This window comes from Nicotiana attenuata, unplaced genomic scaffold (assembly GCF_001879085.1).
Source record: "Nicotiana attenuata strain UT unplaced genomic scaffold, NIATTr2, whole genome shotgun sequence".
In the NCBI taxonomy this organism is placed as follows: Eukaryota; Viridiplantae; Streptophyta; class Magnoliopsida; order Solanales; family Solanaceae; genus Nicotiana; species Nicotiana attenuata.
The window spans coordinates 350,008-366,886 of NW_017670881.1; the positions used below are offsets into that span (position 1 = coordinate 350,008).

Here is a 16,879-nt window from a genome sequence, read left to right on the forward strand (position 1 = left end):
ACGTAAGGAGGGGCAGAAAAGGGAATTCGATGATTAGAAAACTTACGTGCATGATTCCAAGCCTCTGGGAACCCAGTAGAGCACGCCACTAAATGTTCAGTCCTGATGTAGAAGAAGTGCTCGAAAGGGCGAGGGTTGACCTCATCATCCAGCTTCGCAGTCAGGCCCCTCGTCCCGCGAGGGCACGCTCGAATCATGGTACCACGAACTCTCTGGGGAGCGTAGAGGCTAAGCACATGCTACAGCGTGACCTCCCTACCAGCCAATTCTGCGTATTTGATGAGCATTGCTAATAATTTATAAAGAGAAGGAGTAAGCTGACCCGGGCATACGCCATAATAACGACAGAAATGAACCACTAGCATTGGGAGCGGGAGCTTAAACCCCAACTTGAAGGGATAGGCGTAAAAGACGCAGTATCCCCTACGATCGGTGTGGACCCTCTCCTCGCTTCTAGCGAGAACGACGTCAGCATAGCTGGGAATGACCTCCTGTCCCCGTAGTTGGGACATCCCAATCTCCCCCAGTAATGGGGCTTCATCCACCTGATCCTCCCCACCGTCGGCGGTGAAATCAGTAATCGGACCTCCGGGCAGAGGTACTATCTCGTCAACCGACGGAGCCTCACCGGTCTCCACCAGTTCTGCATCGCCCATTGCCGGAAATGGCCCCTCAGTCATCGGTGAGTTAACCGGAAGATCCGTCAGAAGAACGTTTTGGGAAGAAATGCCTGCCATTGTTGATTCAATAACGAGAAAGAAACAAATTTTGGGGGACGAAGACAAAGGTGAAACAACAGTAAGAAAAGCTTCTTCAGAATCTCTCTCAGACAAACAATGAGAACAAAAAAAAATGAATGCCTCAGCCTTTATTTATAGGCAACACAAGTGGCCTTCATGCACCCCAACAGCCACCATTAACTACATGACCAACCGCACACCTGTTCGATTCCATAGGAATGTGCGTCATTATGACAGGCTCCATAAAGCAGCCTTGCAATCACCAATCGGCGTCTCGCCCTCGAAATGGTTATAACGACCTATGAATGCCGAGGAGATGCTCCTTGCGCCCTAGAAATTTTTTGACATCGCCAAACACGTATCAAGCGTGCCCTCACTCCCCTCGGCCGCACAACATACGACCCGTCCGCCATGGTCGACGGGTATGCACCCAAAACAAACGTAAGGATCAGAGCACAATGAAGCTCGACCTTACTCGAAGTGAGTTAAAAGGTCAAGCGCCTTCGCCAAGGAGGAGAGTTCGACCTCGATCGAACGATGACTTGATAGCACAATAACAAAATACTAATACTCTACAAGGCTAAGGGCCATCGCCAAAGAGAATTCGGCCTCGAACGAAGCAACAGTCGACCTCCCTATCCGAGTTTCTCAAACTACAGTCGATGGAATCCACTCATCGAGCTCGACCAAGGCCCGACCTCAATAAGCGGAGGGACTAACTGTATGGGTCAGAATCTGACTCACGATGATTAACGAAGCTAATCCCGTCTTAAGCTAATTCATGATTAATTAGTGGCACGACCACTCAGAATTAACGATATTCAACCCGCATCTGATTCGATCAGCAAGGCCATGGCCCATCCGCCACCATGAAGGCGAAATCCCAACGTGGTCACGACCACTTATTGCCAACTAACGAAGCTCACAGCTATAAATACCAAGAGAGGAAACCTTAGAAAAGGGGCTTCTTCTTCGCCACTATTGACAAGAGAAAAAAGAGATAACAATACACATATTATGGGCAAGAGGAACACCATTATAAGGCTCTGAACCTCTTCATGGAGAGGCAGACCAAACCAATATTATCAATAAAGGCTTCTAATGTTTCTCCCCCTAACCCTGAGTACTTATTTTCGTCTTCTTCATTTGGTCCAATGGATTATTACGTTTTGCTATGATTTTTCCGTGATTTACTTATATTATTTTATACTCATAAGATATGCGATAACTTTTGAGCAAACAAGTATAAAAATTATTTACGTGTACAATGTATACTATAGTATTAAATTGTAAATTCAATACTCGACTTAGCTCTAATGCATATAACACCATAACCTAATAAATACATGCGTAGCTAATAAAATAAAAACTTCCTAATGCTACGTGGGATCTCATGAATCATCCACGTCCTTCTTCCTCCCCTATAATCTCACCATCTGTTTCTCCTCACTCTCAAAACATAGGCTACAAATCAGCCATTTCAGATATCAAAAGTTCAGTACTCATAAGAAAAAACCTCTCAATTTCTGCATAATTCCATGGCTGCTAGCGATCAAACACCGGGGCCAATGCCGCCAGGTGATGGCTCTGTGCCGCCAGGGAAATCAATGACAATAGGGCAGCATATTATAGACAAAGGGGCTCAAGTGATGCAGTCTTTGAAACCCATAAAGCAGATGAGCCAACATGTCTGCACCTTCGCTATGTATAGCCATGATATCACTCGCCAGATTGAGATTCACCACTATGTGAGTCGAATCAACCAGGATTTCCTTCAGTGTGCTGTTTATGATTCTGATGACTCGACAGGACGCCTTATTGGTAATTCAATTCTCTGGCAGATTTTTTTACATTCAGAAAAACGAACATTGAGTAAAATATAGTATGAAAATATATACCTGGATTTTTGTGTTGAGATGTGTATTGAGAGTAGTGATTTGAGATTAAAATGGTTATCTCTTTCATTATTGGATTCTGAATTTTGTTCTATTTGATTTGTGGATGGATAATTGTGACGGTGCAGGCATAGAATATATAATATCGGATCGAATCTTTGAAACTCTTCCACCTGAGGAACAGATGCTCTGGCACACTCATGAGTACGAGGTTGCTTTTCGTTTTTCTTTGCCATTAACTCTTCCTCGAACTATTTTTTTTTTTTTTTTTTGAAAAACTGTGAAATTGAGAAAATACTTTTGGGTTAAATTAAATGCCTATTTGCAAACGAGAATTTTTTTTGTATGTTCAGATTATTTCAGGCCTTTGGGTGAACCCAAGAGTTCCAGAAATGCTGCAAAAGCCCGAACTTGAGAATCTAGCTCGAACTTACGGCAAGTGTTGGTGCACCTGGCAAGTTGATCGAGGCAAGTCCTGACCCTTTAATTTATTTCTTCGTCTTCTGAGAAAACATAGAGATGTCTTTTGTTTCTTTTGAAATGGTTTAAGTTAACGCAACTAGAAACCGGCTTTCATAAGTGTTGAGACTTTTGCCATTTTTTGCTTGAACTTGTTACTATTGTAGTTTCTTTTTAAGTTCTATACATTGATAAATATAAAAATATTTACAAAACAATGTCACTTGTATAAGGTAATTACAGATAAATTTAATATGATAAAAAATAATTACAAACGTGACAATTATGGTATAAATTTACCTACTATCACACGTTACACTGATACTATAAAAATCTTATAAGTAAAACCTTATAGTGCATTCGAATATTAGATTTCAGAACACTAAAAAGTGTTTGTATGGTAACGTAGGGTTGTGTTATTTCTCGTATTCCTTGAAATAGTTAATTATGGTCTTATTTTGATTGATTTGGCAAACAGTATAGGACAACTATTTTACTGTGTCTTTTGAATGTGACAAAAAAACGAATTTGGTACAACAATAGCTATTGTAACAACCAAAAACTAAACTAATAATTAATCTCGAGTTGTTGCATGACAGAGAAAATTAATGTCATTTGATGGTGGTTCAGGTGATAGGCTTCCACTTGGAGCACCTGCGTTGATGATGTCTCCACAAGGTGTGAACCTAGGCATGGTGGCACCAGAGCTAGTGAAGAAAAGAGACGAAAAATATGGTATTTCTTCACAGGAACTGGAAAAGACAAGAATGGATATTGCTGGGCCAGAGACCATGAATCCCTATGCTAACTATTGGATGCAAACCGGCAAGGGTTTTGCCATTGATGTCGAGCTTACTGATATGAAAAAGAGTGCACCTTTTCCATGATATATATATATATATATATATATATTATATATATATATATAAGTAGCCTGTGTATGGATCACATCCTATGCTTTCATGTGTTTAATAATGTAATTAACCTCTCTTTTAGTCGTAGCATAGCTCTTTCGTTCACTATTAGTTCTTTGCTTGATTGTAATCTGAATACTCAATATTTTGCGTAAACAATGTTACGAAGATTTATGAGGAAGTACTATGTAAAATTTCATCTAATGTTTCATACGTGCTATATTGTAATTGTTCATTTGTTTGAAATTAAAGGTAGTTTGCAAAACATGTTTCTGAGAAGCATCTTCTGATGAATTTAACTTGACATTTAGAGTAAATTGGGAGGAATACATTAGGGCGATACGTATTAAGTTCTTTTCTTTTTAACCTTTTAAACAATAGTATATACAGAGTCTCTACAATTCCCTAGGGACAATTGACATACCATTAATACCAGACTTCTGGCTATGTTGCATTCCATCTACAAAATAATATTGCAAATAATATTGCTTACTTTTAAACGATTTGACGCATACTTTTAAAGGATTCGATGCAGTATTCATCAATATTTTCAGAGAGTGGAGCAACAGAGCATCTCAATACATTACAGATTAACGACATATCGAGTGCAAGACCCCAAAAAAAAGGAGAACAATTTTATTATTTGGAATTACCATATATTTTTTCATGTTCTGGAATTACAATTATCCTAATCTTTATCCTTTAGTTTTGGACTCTATATTTGTATCTTGAACTCTATCCATGTTCTAGCTCATGATAAAGCTATTTGTTTGAACTCCAAATACTGAAAACGTGTCCCCAAATTCTGATCAGCACCTCGACGGTAAGCTAATACGTGGCAACCAGTTGCCACCTTATGCCCTATTGAATGCCTACGTGGCAACCCACAAAACCTCAACGTCCTCTTCAAAATCCCCTGAAAATAGAACATCCAAGATCTTCACTGAACCATCATATCTTCTCAGAAACTGTGGTTTGAACTTTTTTCCTACTGCTTATACTAATTGTTTTCATCTATGGCTGCAACGACAGGGACCCATGGTCAAGGGGAGCAGATACCGCCTGGAAAACCCATGTCAACGGAGCAACACATGCTGGATAAAGGTGCTCAGATGCTGCAGTCTTTGACTCCAATCAAACAAATGAACCAGCATGTTTGCACTTTTGCGCTTTACAACCATGACATGAATCGCCAAATTGAAACTCACCATTATGTCACTCGTCTCAATCAAGATTTTCTCCAATGTGCTGTTTACGACTCTGATCATTCCACCGCCCGCCTAATCGGTATTAGTTCACACTAGCTCTGTGGTCTCTCGATTTTCTGTATCTGCCATATGGTTTTTGAATTTCCATTTTCTATTTAGTAAGTAATGATTTTTTTTTTTTGAAGGGGTGGAGTATATAGTATCTGATCGTATCTTCGAAACCTTGCCTGAAGAAGAGCAAAAGCTTTGGCATTCTCATGCTTATGAGGTTTGTCGATCTTTTTTAGTGTCGTCTTTTTTTTTTTCTGTGCTCCACAACTATGTCCAGTTTTACTAGTTTTGGGGTCTCCTTATAAATTCCTTATATTCATCAAATATTGATCAGAATACTAACTGTTTGAACTTTTGGTGTTTTTAATGCGAGAATGAAAATTTGTGAAAAGATCGATACGTTTATCCACAAGTTCGTGTTAGTATATACTTCAAGTTGTAAATCATTTACATATTTTAATTGTTAAACGTACCTGATTTCGTAGAATTTTTCTTCTTTTCTTAAGGGCCGGTTGGTAACCCTTGGTTTCCTTATTGTAGCTAGGTTTTGAGATATTTTATGAATATTTTGTTTAGAGACTAATTGGTCACTGATTTTTGTGTAAATGGGGAAAAATTGGATTGTGCAGATAAAATCAGGACTATGGGTGAATCCTAGAGCTCCAGAAATGGTGGTAAAGCGTGAACTTGAGAATATTGCTAAGACGTATGGCAAATTCTGGTGCACTTGGCAAACAGATAGAGGTAACTAGACACTTCTATGGTACACTTTTGTCTTTGGGGTACATGTATTTTTGTAATTTCAAGTGCCCAAAAAATCGAAAGTATTGTCCTGATTCCAAATATTTTTGGTCCCAAAGGTGATAAGCTACCAATTGGGGCACCAGCACTGATGATGTCGCCGCAGGCAGTGAATTTGGGGATGATTAAGCCAGAACTAATCCAGAGAAGAGATGACAAGTACAATATATCGACTGATGCCATGAAGAGCTCGAGGCTGGAGATAACTGAACCCGAGTGGCTTAATCCTCAGGCAGATTATTGGAAACAGCACGGCAAGTGTTTTGTGATCGATGCGGAGGATGTAGAGATGAAGAAGAGAGCCCCTTTCCCATGAGAGCTAGTAGAGGATCAGTTAGAGACTCGTCATATATATATATATAGTCTACTTTTGTATTTTCCTGTACATGTAAAATAACTAACTGTGAAATGTTTGTCTTTTATCTATGAACTTTTTTTAGGTGGCTATTAACTTCGTTATATATGCTTGGAGGTGGCTCTTAACCGCGTTACATGTTGAATTGTCAATCTAAGTGCTTATTTTGAGGCGGCTATTAACTTCGTCGAGTTTCTGAGGCGCTAGATAACGCTATAATCAAAGAATCACGTTGCCATAGCTAATAAAGTTGTAGTTGTGTGCTTTTCGAGTTAATTCTCGTGCGGGTATAGTATTGCCGATTGCGTTTGACATTGGGTACCAATAGAACATAAGTTGTTGAAAATTTATGTGTATTACCATTTGTGCAACTCGTGTGAATTAGCCGTTTGGCATTGCTGTTGCGAGAGAGCTGGTTCAGTCGATCATCAATGTCAGCACGTCGTGCATAATGGGGATGAGAAATGTCATAAGTTGTGTCGCTTCACTACTTTTCCAGAATTTCCATGTGATTTTGTGATTTAGAGCACGTAGCGATTACTAGCTCGTTCACAAGCCTTTTCATTTACTGTTGTAGTCTGTAATGTAACAGTCTTACTGGTAGCTCATGCTCAGTCACGTGTGCTATATATGCTTGGAGTAGACATATATATAGATATGTGTGTGTCAGATGTAAATCTCGTACTCAACGGAGAATGTTGTCATATTACTCCCTCCGTACGAGTTAAAGAAGAAGACTTTTAAAATTTGTGGTTTTAAAAGCTTAAGGGGTAAAAAGTTTGTGGGGCCATGACATTTGTGTGGCTATAAAAACTTCTCGTTAAGGTAAATGGGTAAAATGAAAGAGTTTAAAGTTGAATTTTTTCCAAATTTAGAAATGTGTCATTTGTTTTGGAACAAACTAAAAAGGAAAGTAACTCATCTAATATGAAACGGAGGGATTAGTTGACAATCCAAGCTATCACCATTATGTTGGAACTTTTTCTAACTATAAGCTTCTGCTGCATCGTCCTTAGATACTACTTATTAATAAGAGGAAATAGCAGGCACCTCAAGGTGAACATGTGTGCTTGTTGAAATTAAAAGCTAATTTGAGGGTACTTTTGTCATTTTAAAGATATTCAGTCCTATCTGGCTCTCTATATAGCTTAACACGTGTTGTTCTAATTTTAACTGACAGTAACCGTTGGGTTTTTCGTTCAATCTAAGAAATAACACCATGCGCCTCTAGAACATCTGCTCGGTATCTCCTCTTGTTCTTAAGTTTGCGGTTGAGTGTATTTTCTTCCGTGGATCGTCTTTTTTGGTGGATTTCTCTTCCACCATCTCTGTGATTCATCTTTATCTGTTTTTATCTTAAGGAATATTTGAGAAAATTATTGAATGAATTATCATTTCTATTACAGTTCTCTAGGTGTTTGAAAAAATTCTTTAATGAATTACCATATCTATAGGCTAGCAGCAAACATCAATTTGTTTTTGGATCATGGGATCATTCGTTGGCCGTGCTAATTCATTCTAATGGCGGAATTTGAGCAAACGTAATTGTGATTTGTGTTCAATGTTAGTTTGTTTTTTAGGCAAAATATAAAGGACGACGCCTGATGCAATATTAAATGAGTTAGCTCCAGTCTTTGCAGTTCTAACACAAAAGTTCCTTTATGTTTAGTCAAACCAAATAAAAAGGCAGAAAACTAGTCTAAGAGAGAATTGACGTCTGCATTATGTACCATATGTTCCTTGTAAGCCCCTTTTCCCCTTAAACTTAAAGGCGAAATGCTTCTTGGCCACCTAAACTTGCACCGGATTTTAAAGCCGATATATGAACTTTTGATTTACCCATTTTAACATTTCAACTCAATCGTTTATTTATAAGTGAACACTTTAACCTTTGACTATGCTTATGTGGCAGCAGTACAGCTGACGTGGTCAAAGTGCGTGTTAATCACGCAGAAAAAGAGCGTCACTCCCTTTAAATCTGAATTAAAAAAAAAGTAAATAAAAGACAAACAAATAAAAAATAAAAAAATCCTGAAACCTAAATCCCTCCCCGTAACCCCTTTTCTTATCTTCTTTCTTAACCCCCACCCCCCACCCCCACCCTCTCCCCCCGTCTCCCTCAATTTCTTTTTCCAATTTTTTCATCTTCCCAAGTGTCCACCATGGCTTAAGTGATGCTATCAGATGAGTAAGTGATGCTACGAACTTTACCAGACCATGCCGGAGCAAGTGATCTCCATAGGTACTAAGGAAGAGTCTCCCATCAATAAATTCCTTTGAATTGGGCTGGCTGAAGGACCTTTTCTAATATTCGACGCGATTGACCCATGTAAAATTGGTTGTGATGGGTTGGGAATACTTACCTGGGGTGCAGAAATGGATTGGCATTGGTTTTGGGATCCAATTATCCCTGGAGCACCATGCCCAGCCAACTGGTGAAGTTCTGAGTTTTCAACTTGGTGGTGATGGTTGATTTCTAGAATGGTTTGAGCTGAATCTTTGCATAGAGGATCCATGGGTGTAGTAGAAGGGATTCCAATTGGAAATTGGTCTCCAATTGGCCCAGAATTGATAGGGGCATTTCGTCGAACACCTTGCTCAACCGGACTGCCTGAACTTTTGGATTGTAAAATTGGAGGAATTGGTTGGTACCCATATGAAATTGGAAGTGTAGGAGCATTCTCCTCATCAAGGCGAACATTTTGGTACCTTTCTTTTCCAATTTGGATACCTGGAACAACTTGCGCGTTCATTTTTGCCTCGCCGGAGTTCTGCTGCTCGTCGGAAGGGACGATTCCCACGGTGGAATTGTCGAACACCTAGTATTTTCAGGCGTTTTTTTTTTTCCTTTTTGTATCTGTAACTTTTTTTTTCTAATTTTGTATTTAAAAATGGAACCCACAAATAACACATGGCAAGTAATAAATAGCTTAGCATGATGTACAGTACATGTCAGCGCAATTGATATACACGCTCTGGTGGATGTGTTTATTATTTCCCATTTTATCAAGTTGGAGTGTTCAAATGGAAAAATCCAAAGTTCGTGTATCGGCTTTCAAAAGTCCTACAAGTTTAAGTGGCCAGGAAGCCATTACGCCAATGACAAAACCAAAAATGTAGCACGAGATTCCCAAAAATGTAGCATGAGAATAAAGAAGATAACAATATTGTGTCAAAATATTCTGCCAGAATCAAACAGCTAAACATTTTCATAGAAGAAATGAGAAAGAGAAATACATTAAATGACGTTACAATAGTATTAAACCCTCCTCCATCACCGCCCAACTCTTGTAAAAATAACCTAAAAGGAGGAAGAAAGGGGAAAAAAAACTATGAAACAAACTAGTCACTAAGCAGAAATTGAAGGGTATAACAAATGCCAAGCATGGCTTTAATATCAAACTCAGTGCAATTCATTCCAGCCATAGCTGCAAATCCAAAGTTATTGAATGGTCGCACTGTCACTGCTAGCAAGTTATACAACAAAGAATATCCAGGATGATGATAATAATGCTGCATGTTCGGGCATGCCCTCTTAGCTAAGAGCCACCATCCCTGATAAAACACGTGCATCACTTAAAAGGTAATAACTCCGAAAAAATCATTTCAACAAATAAGCAGATTGCTAATTATAAATTAAAAAATAGAAGCAAATAAGGAGACTGCCAATGCAGATACCATTTTGATCATCTTTGTTTTCATAGGTAAAATTGTGAAACTAACTATGTTCCCTGGCCAATGTATCCATGTCTCATATCACAATTCAGATGCAACTCCATTTCTGCGTCTAAACAACTCCATTAAATAATCATTACTTCAAAATTCTCAATTTCCTTACTATTGCAGACCATCTTTAATAATTGATCAGAATAAGATCATACAAGTGAATAATTTAGACCAACAAAAGAGTTACTCCTTTGTCCGAGCTTATCAATACTGCCTGCCTCTTTTATCACCCCATATTAGGTTGTTGGTATCCTGGAAATAGATGCAAATCTTCGCAACACATATTCCATCTACCTTTACTGAAAAGGCGGCAATGGAATTTCAAAATCATAAAAAATCAAACTTCACTCCTTATTTTTCTAGGGATAAATTTTCTCCCTCTTTTTGTTTTTAGCCACAATGTGTGTCACCAGGCAAATAAGGAGCACTATATATTAAGAGGAACGAACATCATACTATGAAAAGATGGGTATAAGATGCTTCAAGTTGCAGCATGCTGAATTTCTTGATGTTTCCTTTAGCAGGATTCTTAAGTTACTTCAAAAACTTAACTAAATGAATCCTGTTGCCCCATATTCCTTTACGTAAAACACTTCATGAACTTAGTTTTCGTTATATCAGAATAAGTGCATCCATGTTCTCCTGTGCAACTACATGGCCCTACATCAACCCAAAAGTACAAATAATAGAGGTTAAAGTTCTGTAGGTGCTGCTTAGGGACAACAGCCAATTTGCTATGTCATAACTGAATGTTGCATGCAGCAGACGCTGGTGCACTGTGTGGTCAGTTTACATCTTTCCAGAATCAATTCCCTTTCACTTTCAAATCCCATCATCTTTTCTTTCTAGAAAGTCCAAAATCCCATCATTAGATATCAATTCACATAAAACCATTTGAAGTTTAATTCCAAAAAGAAATTTTGGGTATTAAATGGTCAATCTCACTCAGATAAAACAACAGCTCTAATGGCCAGTCAAATGGCTAACAATGTTAATGAGATTAGGGCCTCAATATGAATGGAGTCTTTGCTGAAATTAGAATCAACAGGATTTCAATTCGCTTTTAATGGAAGAAAATTTTGAGTTCTCTAGATCAAAAAGAAAAAACATTACGTTTGCTTCATCATGGTCAGGGGTGGGACTCAGGGATTGAGCAAGCAAAGCTCAGTTGGTAAGATTTTTGTGTGTGTGTGTGTGTGTTGGGTTTTTTTTTTTTTTAGGGGGGGGGGGGGGGGGGGGAAGAAGGACATAAACAGAAACTTTTTGAACTAACATCAACCCTTCTTTAATATTTTCTCCCAGACACAGTTGCTTCTAAAGTAAAATTCAAGGCATACTGTACAACATCATCTTCTTGATCCTTGCATGAGTCCAAGAATATTTTCTACCTTCAACATCAGATTCAATTAAAACATCTGCTAATTTACAGAAGCATTAGATCCTGTTCAAAAAAATTTACAGAGGCATTGGGTGTTTATTTACATCTCCTTAGGACTTTTTCAACAACAAACTATATCCATTAAAGTATCCATCTAATAGACATATAACACATAAAGTCTGCATTACAAGTCTAATCAACCCCTAGCTGATGAACTTGAAGCACATTGATAATTTTTCCCAATGTAACTGATATCTTGCACAAGGAAAAGATCAGCCTAGCTGCATATACAAATAGTAGGCTGTCCAACTTCCACTTACAAGTATCACCATCAGTTAAGATGCATATTAATACCAATTTTCTTTCTTTCCTTCAGTATAAATTTAATCCAGTCTCCCAAGTCAACAGGAAAACACCAGCTGGCTGATTTTCATCACAACTTTTACATGTTGATATTTCTTTTACCATCTAGTTCAAATCCAATATTTGGTAAATAGTAACGGAATAATTACTTTTTTCTAATAATTACCTTATTTTGGCAACTGTAAAATATTCCTTTTTAGATTTTTCTTAGTCTACCATTCCTTGGAAAACTACAATAGAGTAGATCACTGCACAGAGTTTGCAGTATTAGCTCTTTTTCTTCTTCTTTTCTCCTCACGTTTTATTTGCTAATTCTAATATGCACCCCATTTATAAGCTTCCTATTATAAGGATGAGCAACATACAAAACTCTTCCCCCCTAAGCTACTTTTTTATGTTTTTTGCCTATTTAAACTTCTAAATCTTGCCAAACTGTGGTTTCTTAATGAATCTGCTACATGTCACAATAAAATACCTCAAACACACTCTATCCTATAGTGCATTTTACTGCGAGGAACAGACGTTGCCCATCAAGCAAATTGTTAAAGCTAGTTACCAGTATAAGTAAATATAAGTACTCCTTATAACTTTTAAAAAAAAAAAAAAAATGAGTAAACACAAAGAATCCTAGCAAGAGCCGTACCCAATCCAATCATTTCATTGATGTAACCTGACTCAAATATAATGATAATCAGCTCTTAGGAGTTGACTGCAAGGTAGCTATGATCAAATTCTGTGACTCCACTCATAAGCTATCAAGATGATGGAACATAGACAGAAAATAGGGGAGGTACCTGTTGCACCAGCTAATATATTTCATCATCAGGGATTTCTGGGTTCAAAAATTTCTTCGGATCTTTGCTGATTTCCTGATAATTCAATGTAGACTTAACCCTTTCAGGAACAGGTTCAAGTGGAATGATGCTATCTCTATCAATAACACCATCAATTAGCCCATATTCTACAGCTTCAATAGGAGACATGTAACGATCTCTATCAATATCTTTCTGAACTTGTTCATATGATCGTCCAGTGCAATTGGAAATGATTTTGGTGACATTGTCCTTATTATGCATTATTTCTCGGGCTTGAATTTCCACATCTATTGCTTGACCGCTTGCACCTCCAAGTGGTTGATGTATCATAATTCGAGCATTAGGCATTGCATAGCGCTTTCCTTTGGTACCACCACCAAGGATTATTGAAGCTGTAGAAGCTGCAATGCCAAGTGCAACTGTGGATACGTCGGCCCTCACCAACTTCACAACGTCAAAGATAGCCATTGTTGCGCTGGTAAACAAACATAGGCACATCAGAAGAGAGAAAAGGTGAAAATATTTCTATGGAAGATTCAACATCTTTTACAAACAAAACACCATGAACGCACGGAAACAAGCTAAGCTAAACATGTCAGTGGAAAAAAGTGAAATTTGCAAATCGAAAAACTAAATTTTGATGCATGGGCTTAAAGCATTTATCACACTTTCAAAAACAGCTTTCAGCATTGATGATTCAGAAAGTTGGACCTGAATCTGAAATACAGCGAGTGGAGAACTAATTGTTTGTATGCAGTAAAAAATAAACTCTTAGTTCAACTAAAATGAACAGTCAAACTCAAAAGAGGACGAAAATAAATTTCACATAATGGGGGAGCACAGAGGCTATTACACTCATGGTTTGAAGATAAGGGCAACAAGAACAAAAAAGGAGGCCCTACATCATTGCGTTTTTTTTTTGGGATGACCGAGAAATCGGGACAACCACAGCCTTTGAAACTACGGGATAATGGGCCCATCCCTCCATCCTTCTCCACTTAAATTCTAGGCTTAGTTCGCAAGGTGCAATGCTTGACATGTGACCTAAGTCACACGTCCCCAACCTTTGCCACTTGAACCAATCTCCGAGGGCCACTACATCATTGGTTGTTGACAAAATCAAAGTAAAAAAGCAGGGAAAAAGTTTACAATGCCCATTAGATACAACAGATCTCCTCTCTAAAAATTGAGGAAATGTATGCAAATGAGAAGGAGTAATAATGCACACTCAGCTCAACAGTCCTAATGAAAATTTCTCTAGACACCAAAGAGTAGATCATATAGACACTATAATTAGTTTCTCTATTAATCCCCTGCTTGTTTAAATAAGAAAGGCTATTATCTTTTCTCCCTTAATCAAGGGTAGGCTCTCTAGAGCAACATATAGACATCACACCGACACCCCCTCTTAGTGCTCTTTCAATGAACTCAAGCATCTTGTGAATTATAACACATGGTATCTAGTCATCCAACTCGGTGAATAAATAATTTTGTTGGCTCCAAAATAATATCAAGTAGTTGAGATTAAGGCTTAGTCGTGTTGGTACACTTATGTTACGTCTGAGTGTTGCTAGGGTTTAATTTTATTTTGTGTAGAGATTTGTAGGTGAAGGATAACCGTGAGATTCAAGAACATCTAGTTTTAGAGAATAGCTGATTTAACTTGAAAGACAAATTAATTGAGTTGAAATGAAATGGGCCTAAATAGAGTGAAATGGATACAGAGGATTCATATAGCCGACCTTAACTAGTTTGATATTGAGGCATAATAATTGCCGTCGTTCAAATTCTGGAATCATTTCTTTTTTCCTCTTCCTAATGTGATACTCATACACTTGAAGTTGGAAAACACATACAACATACAGGTTCAATCTTGTAAACCTATACCAAATTGATTCTAATATTATAAAGGCTGTAAACACCTCTACCTCGAGGTGAAAAAAGAAGTGCATTATCAAAACAAACTGAGGTTTATGCAATACATTAGCTCTGCCAATTTAAGTGTGATCCCAGCATATCTCTTTCATCCTTAGCAACACCCATTATCATCCCGTATAATTCTGGTATGAACCACTCGGTCCACTCCTACTGAACAAATAAATTCCTTCAGACATTTTTCTTTTGTAATCCTCACCACATTTTAAAGTCTCCAGACTTAAACCAGTTAGCATGACGTTTTGCTTCTCTTCAATTCTTAATCTAATCTTCACCTCTTAATCTAATCCCAGCTCCAGATGCAACAGCTTTAAGATGTAATAGAATTGACATGAAGCAGAAAAAGTAAATGATTTCTTATCCTTTCCCACAAGCTAGAAAAGCGTTGTGAAAGTATACATCAAGCTCATTCATGCGTCATATACCCCTCTTTTTTCCCGAAACACCAGAAGCTGAAAAAAGTTATTTGTTTTAACTATTCTGAAAATGTTGATTCACTGGTACCACCAGCCAAGTTATGCAGATGATGCTGTAAAAAGAAACTTCAACCATGAACTGTTGTTACGACTGCCTATGATTCAACAAAGCCAGTGTATTTTTCTCGGATCATTGTCTTTGAGTCAACAGCTTTAGCTCCATAAGTGCATTCCTTTGAGTGTATATCACCTCTTTTGCACTTCAAATTTCACAATCTAAGAAATGACATTGACTACTAGTACAAATCTACACCTCAGTCCCGAACTAGTTGGGCTCGACTATACCAATCATCTATTGGACTCATTTCATTCCAATACTCAATATATCGTCTCATAGAACAAAGGTGTCACAATCCAACTAAAGTTAAGATCTTTACTTTCTATGTTCTAACACTAAAAATCCTATCTTTAGCTAATCAATTTTCCTTTTTCATTGGTAACAAATAATGTTCAAAAAACAAATTTAAATAAAGAAACATTAGCTATTATAATTAAAATAATAAAAAGAAGAATATATCGCCTTATAGGGACAAAGGTGTCACAATCCAACAAAAGGTAGGATTCTTAATTTCAAAACATAAATTCTAACATTAAAAATCTAATCTTTAGCTACCAATTTTTCTTTTCTTCGTTGGTGACGAATAATGTTCAAGAAAGAAACAATAGCTATGTTAATAATTAAAACAGTAGTTAAAAATAACATAGTATGGGGCAAATAGTGATAAGTAAAGAGATACCTGAGGGAACCACCAGGAGAATTAATAAAGAGTCTAATATCTTTAGAGGAATCCATAGCATCCAACAATAAAAGCTGGCTAATAATAGCATCAGCAATGAAGTCGTCAATTTGACTACCCAAGAAAACAATCCTCTCCCTAAACAAAAGCCCCATTGCGTCGGCTTCAGCGCCGCGCATGGCCGTATCCGGCGTTTGTGGGGCCGACGCAAGTAACAACGACAACTTATCATCCTCACCGGTTTCAAAATTGGGGTTTAGAATTAGGGAATCTGAGAGGGGGGTTTTTGAAGCGGGTTGTTGGTGAGAAGAAGTAAGTGAGGATTTGAGAGATGATAAGGGGTATTTCCGAGATGGGTAAGGGCAAAAAGTGGGCGGGAGCTTAGGAATAGAGCTTCCATGTCGGAGATTGAGGGAGGAACAGTGAGGAGATAGGGAAGTAGAGAGAGTGAGAGAGTCCATGGCTATGGCTAAAGGAGGAAGAGATGAGAATTGTTTGGGTTTTGGGGTAAGGGGATGAGGAAAGGGGAGTTGCTTTTCACTGAGTTGAGCACAGAAAAAAAGACTGTTTATTGTTTTGGGTCGGATAAGGGCTATATGGGCATCCTGAAATTACAGACCAAATTCAAGTCAAATAAGTTATAATTTGGTTTTTTTTTTTTTTCTAGAGCCCGTTTGATCAAGATGTTAAAGATACTTATTTTGAAAAGTACTTTTGTTTAAATTATTTTTTGAAAAAGTACTTTTACAAATAATAATTTGTGTTTGGCCAATTCATTTGAATAGTACTTTTTACAATCTTTTTGTATTCGGTCAATCTTTCCGAAAAATACTTTTAAGTATCAAAGTACGAAAAGGACATTGAAGGTTTAATTTGAAAGTAGTATTAGTTAAAAAATAAATTTAAATATTTATTATAAAAGAATTAATGAAAATATAAAACATAGAGTAAAATATAAATTAAAAAGTCTAATCAATATAAAATATAGTTATTCCAAAACAACAATATTGAATATCTAGTATTACT

General features: G+C 37.5%; 3 protein-coding genes across 3 annotated transcripts; 2 read left to right on the forward strand and 1 right to left on the reverse strand.

The window, feature by feature from the left end:
• The first annotated feature begins 2,194 nt into the window (after nt 1-2,194).
• LOC109244177 (oil body-associated protein 2A-like) lies at nt 2,195-4,219 on the forward strand. The gene is made up of 4 exons (XM_019411226.1): nt 2,195-2,561; nt 2,764-2,846; nt 2,989-3,103; nt 3,725-4,219. The coding sequence occupies exons 1-4, from the start codon at nt 2,279-2,281 to the stop codon at nt 3,979-3,981; spliced, it is 738 nt and encodes a 245-aa protein (XP_019266771.1). The 5' UTR covers nt 2,195-2,278; the 3' UTR covers nt 3,982-4,219.
• A 715-nt stretch (nt 4,220-4,934) lies between these two features.
• Nucleotides 4,935-6,531, forward strand: LOC109244178 (oil body-associated protein 2C-like). The gene is made up of 4 exons (XM_019411227.1): nt 4,935-5,295; nt 5,402-5,484; nt 5,897-6,011; nt 6,128-6,531. Exons 1-4 carry the CDS (start codon nt 5,025-5,027, stop codon nt 6,382-6,384), a joined length of 726 nt encoding a protein of 241 aa, XP_019266772.1. The 5' UTR covers nt 4,935-5,024; the 3' UTR covers nt 6,385-6,531.
• Nucleotides 6,532-9,562: 3,031 nt separating this feature from the next.
• On the reverse strand, nt 9,563-16,439 carry LOC109244179 (ATP-dependent Clp protease proteolytic subunit 4, chloroplastic). The gene is made up of 3 exons (XM_019411229.1): nt 15,854-16,439; nt 12,685-13,180; nt 9,563-9,978 (listed from the first exon to the last, which is right to left on the reverse strand). Exons 1-2 carry the CDS (start codon nt 16,312-16,314, stop codon nt 12,697-12,699), a joined length of 945 nt encoding a protein of 314 aa, XP_019266774.1. The 5' UTR covers nt 16,315-16,439; the 3' UTR covers nt 9,563-9,978; nt 12,685-12,696.
• Nucleotides 16,440-16,879: the final 440 nt, after the last annotated feature.

Coding starts and splice junctions, on each gene's coding strand:
- LOC109244177 (XM_019411226.1), top strand. CDS start 2,279: ATGGCTGCTAGCGATCAAACACCGGGGCCAATGCCGCCAGGTGATGGC. Junction 2,847..2,988: donor GGCACACTCATGAGTACGAG/GTTGCTTTTCGT, acceptor TTGTATGTTCAG/ATTATTTCAGGCCTTTGGGT. Junction 3,104..3,724: donor CACCTGGCAAGTTGATCGAG/GCAAGTCCTGAC, acceptor ATGGTGGTTCAG/GTGATAGGCTTCCACTTGGA.
- LOC109244178 (XM_019411227.1), top strand. CDS start 5,025: ATGGCTGCAACGACAGGGACCCATGGTCAAGGGGAGCAGATACCGCCT. Junction 5,485..5,896: donor GGCATTCTCATGCTTATGAG/GTTTGTCGATCT, acceptor TGGATTGTGCAG/ATAAAATCAGGACTATGGGT. Junction 6,012..6,127: donor CACTTGGCAAACAGATAGAG/GTAACTAGACAC, acceptor TTGGTCCCAAAG/GTGATAAGCTACCAATTGGG.
- LOC109244179 (XM_019411229.1), bottom strand. CDS start 16,314: ATGGACTCTCTCACTCTCTCTACTTCCCTATCTCCTCACTGTTCCTCC. Junction 13,181..15,853: donor TCTCCTGGTGGTTCCCTCAG/GTATCTCTTTAC, acceptor TTTGTTTACCAG/CGCAACAATGGCTATCTTTG.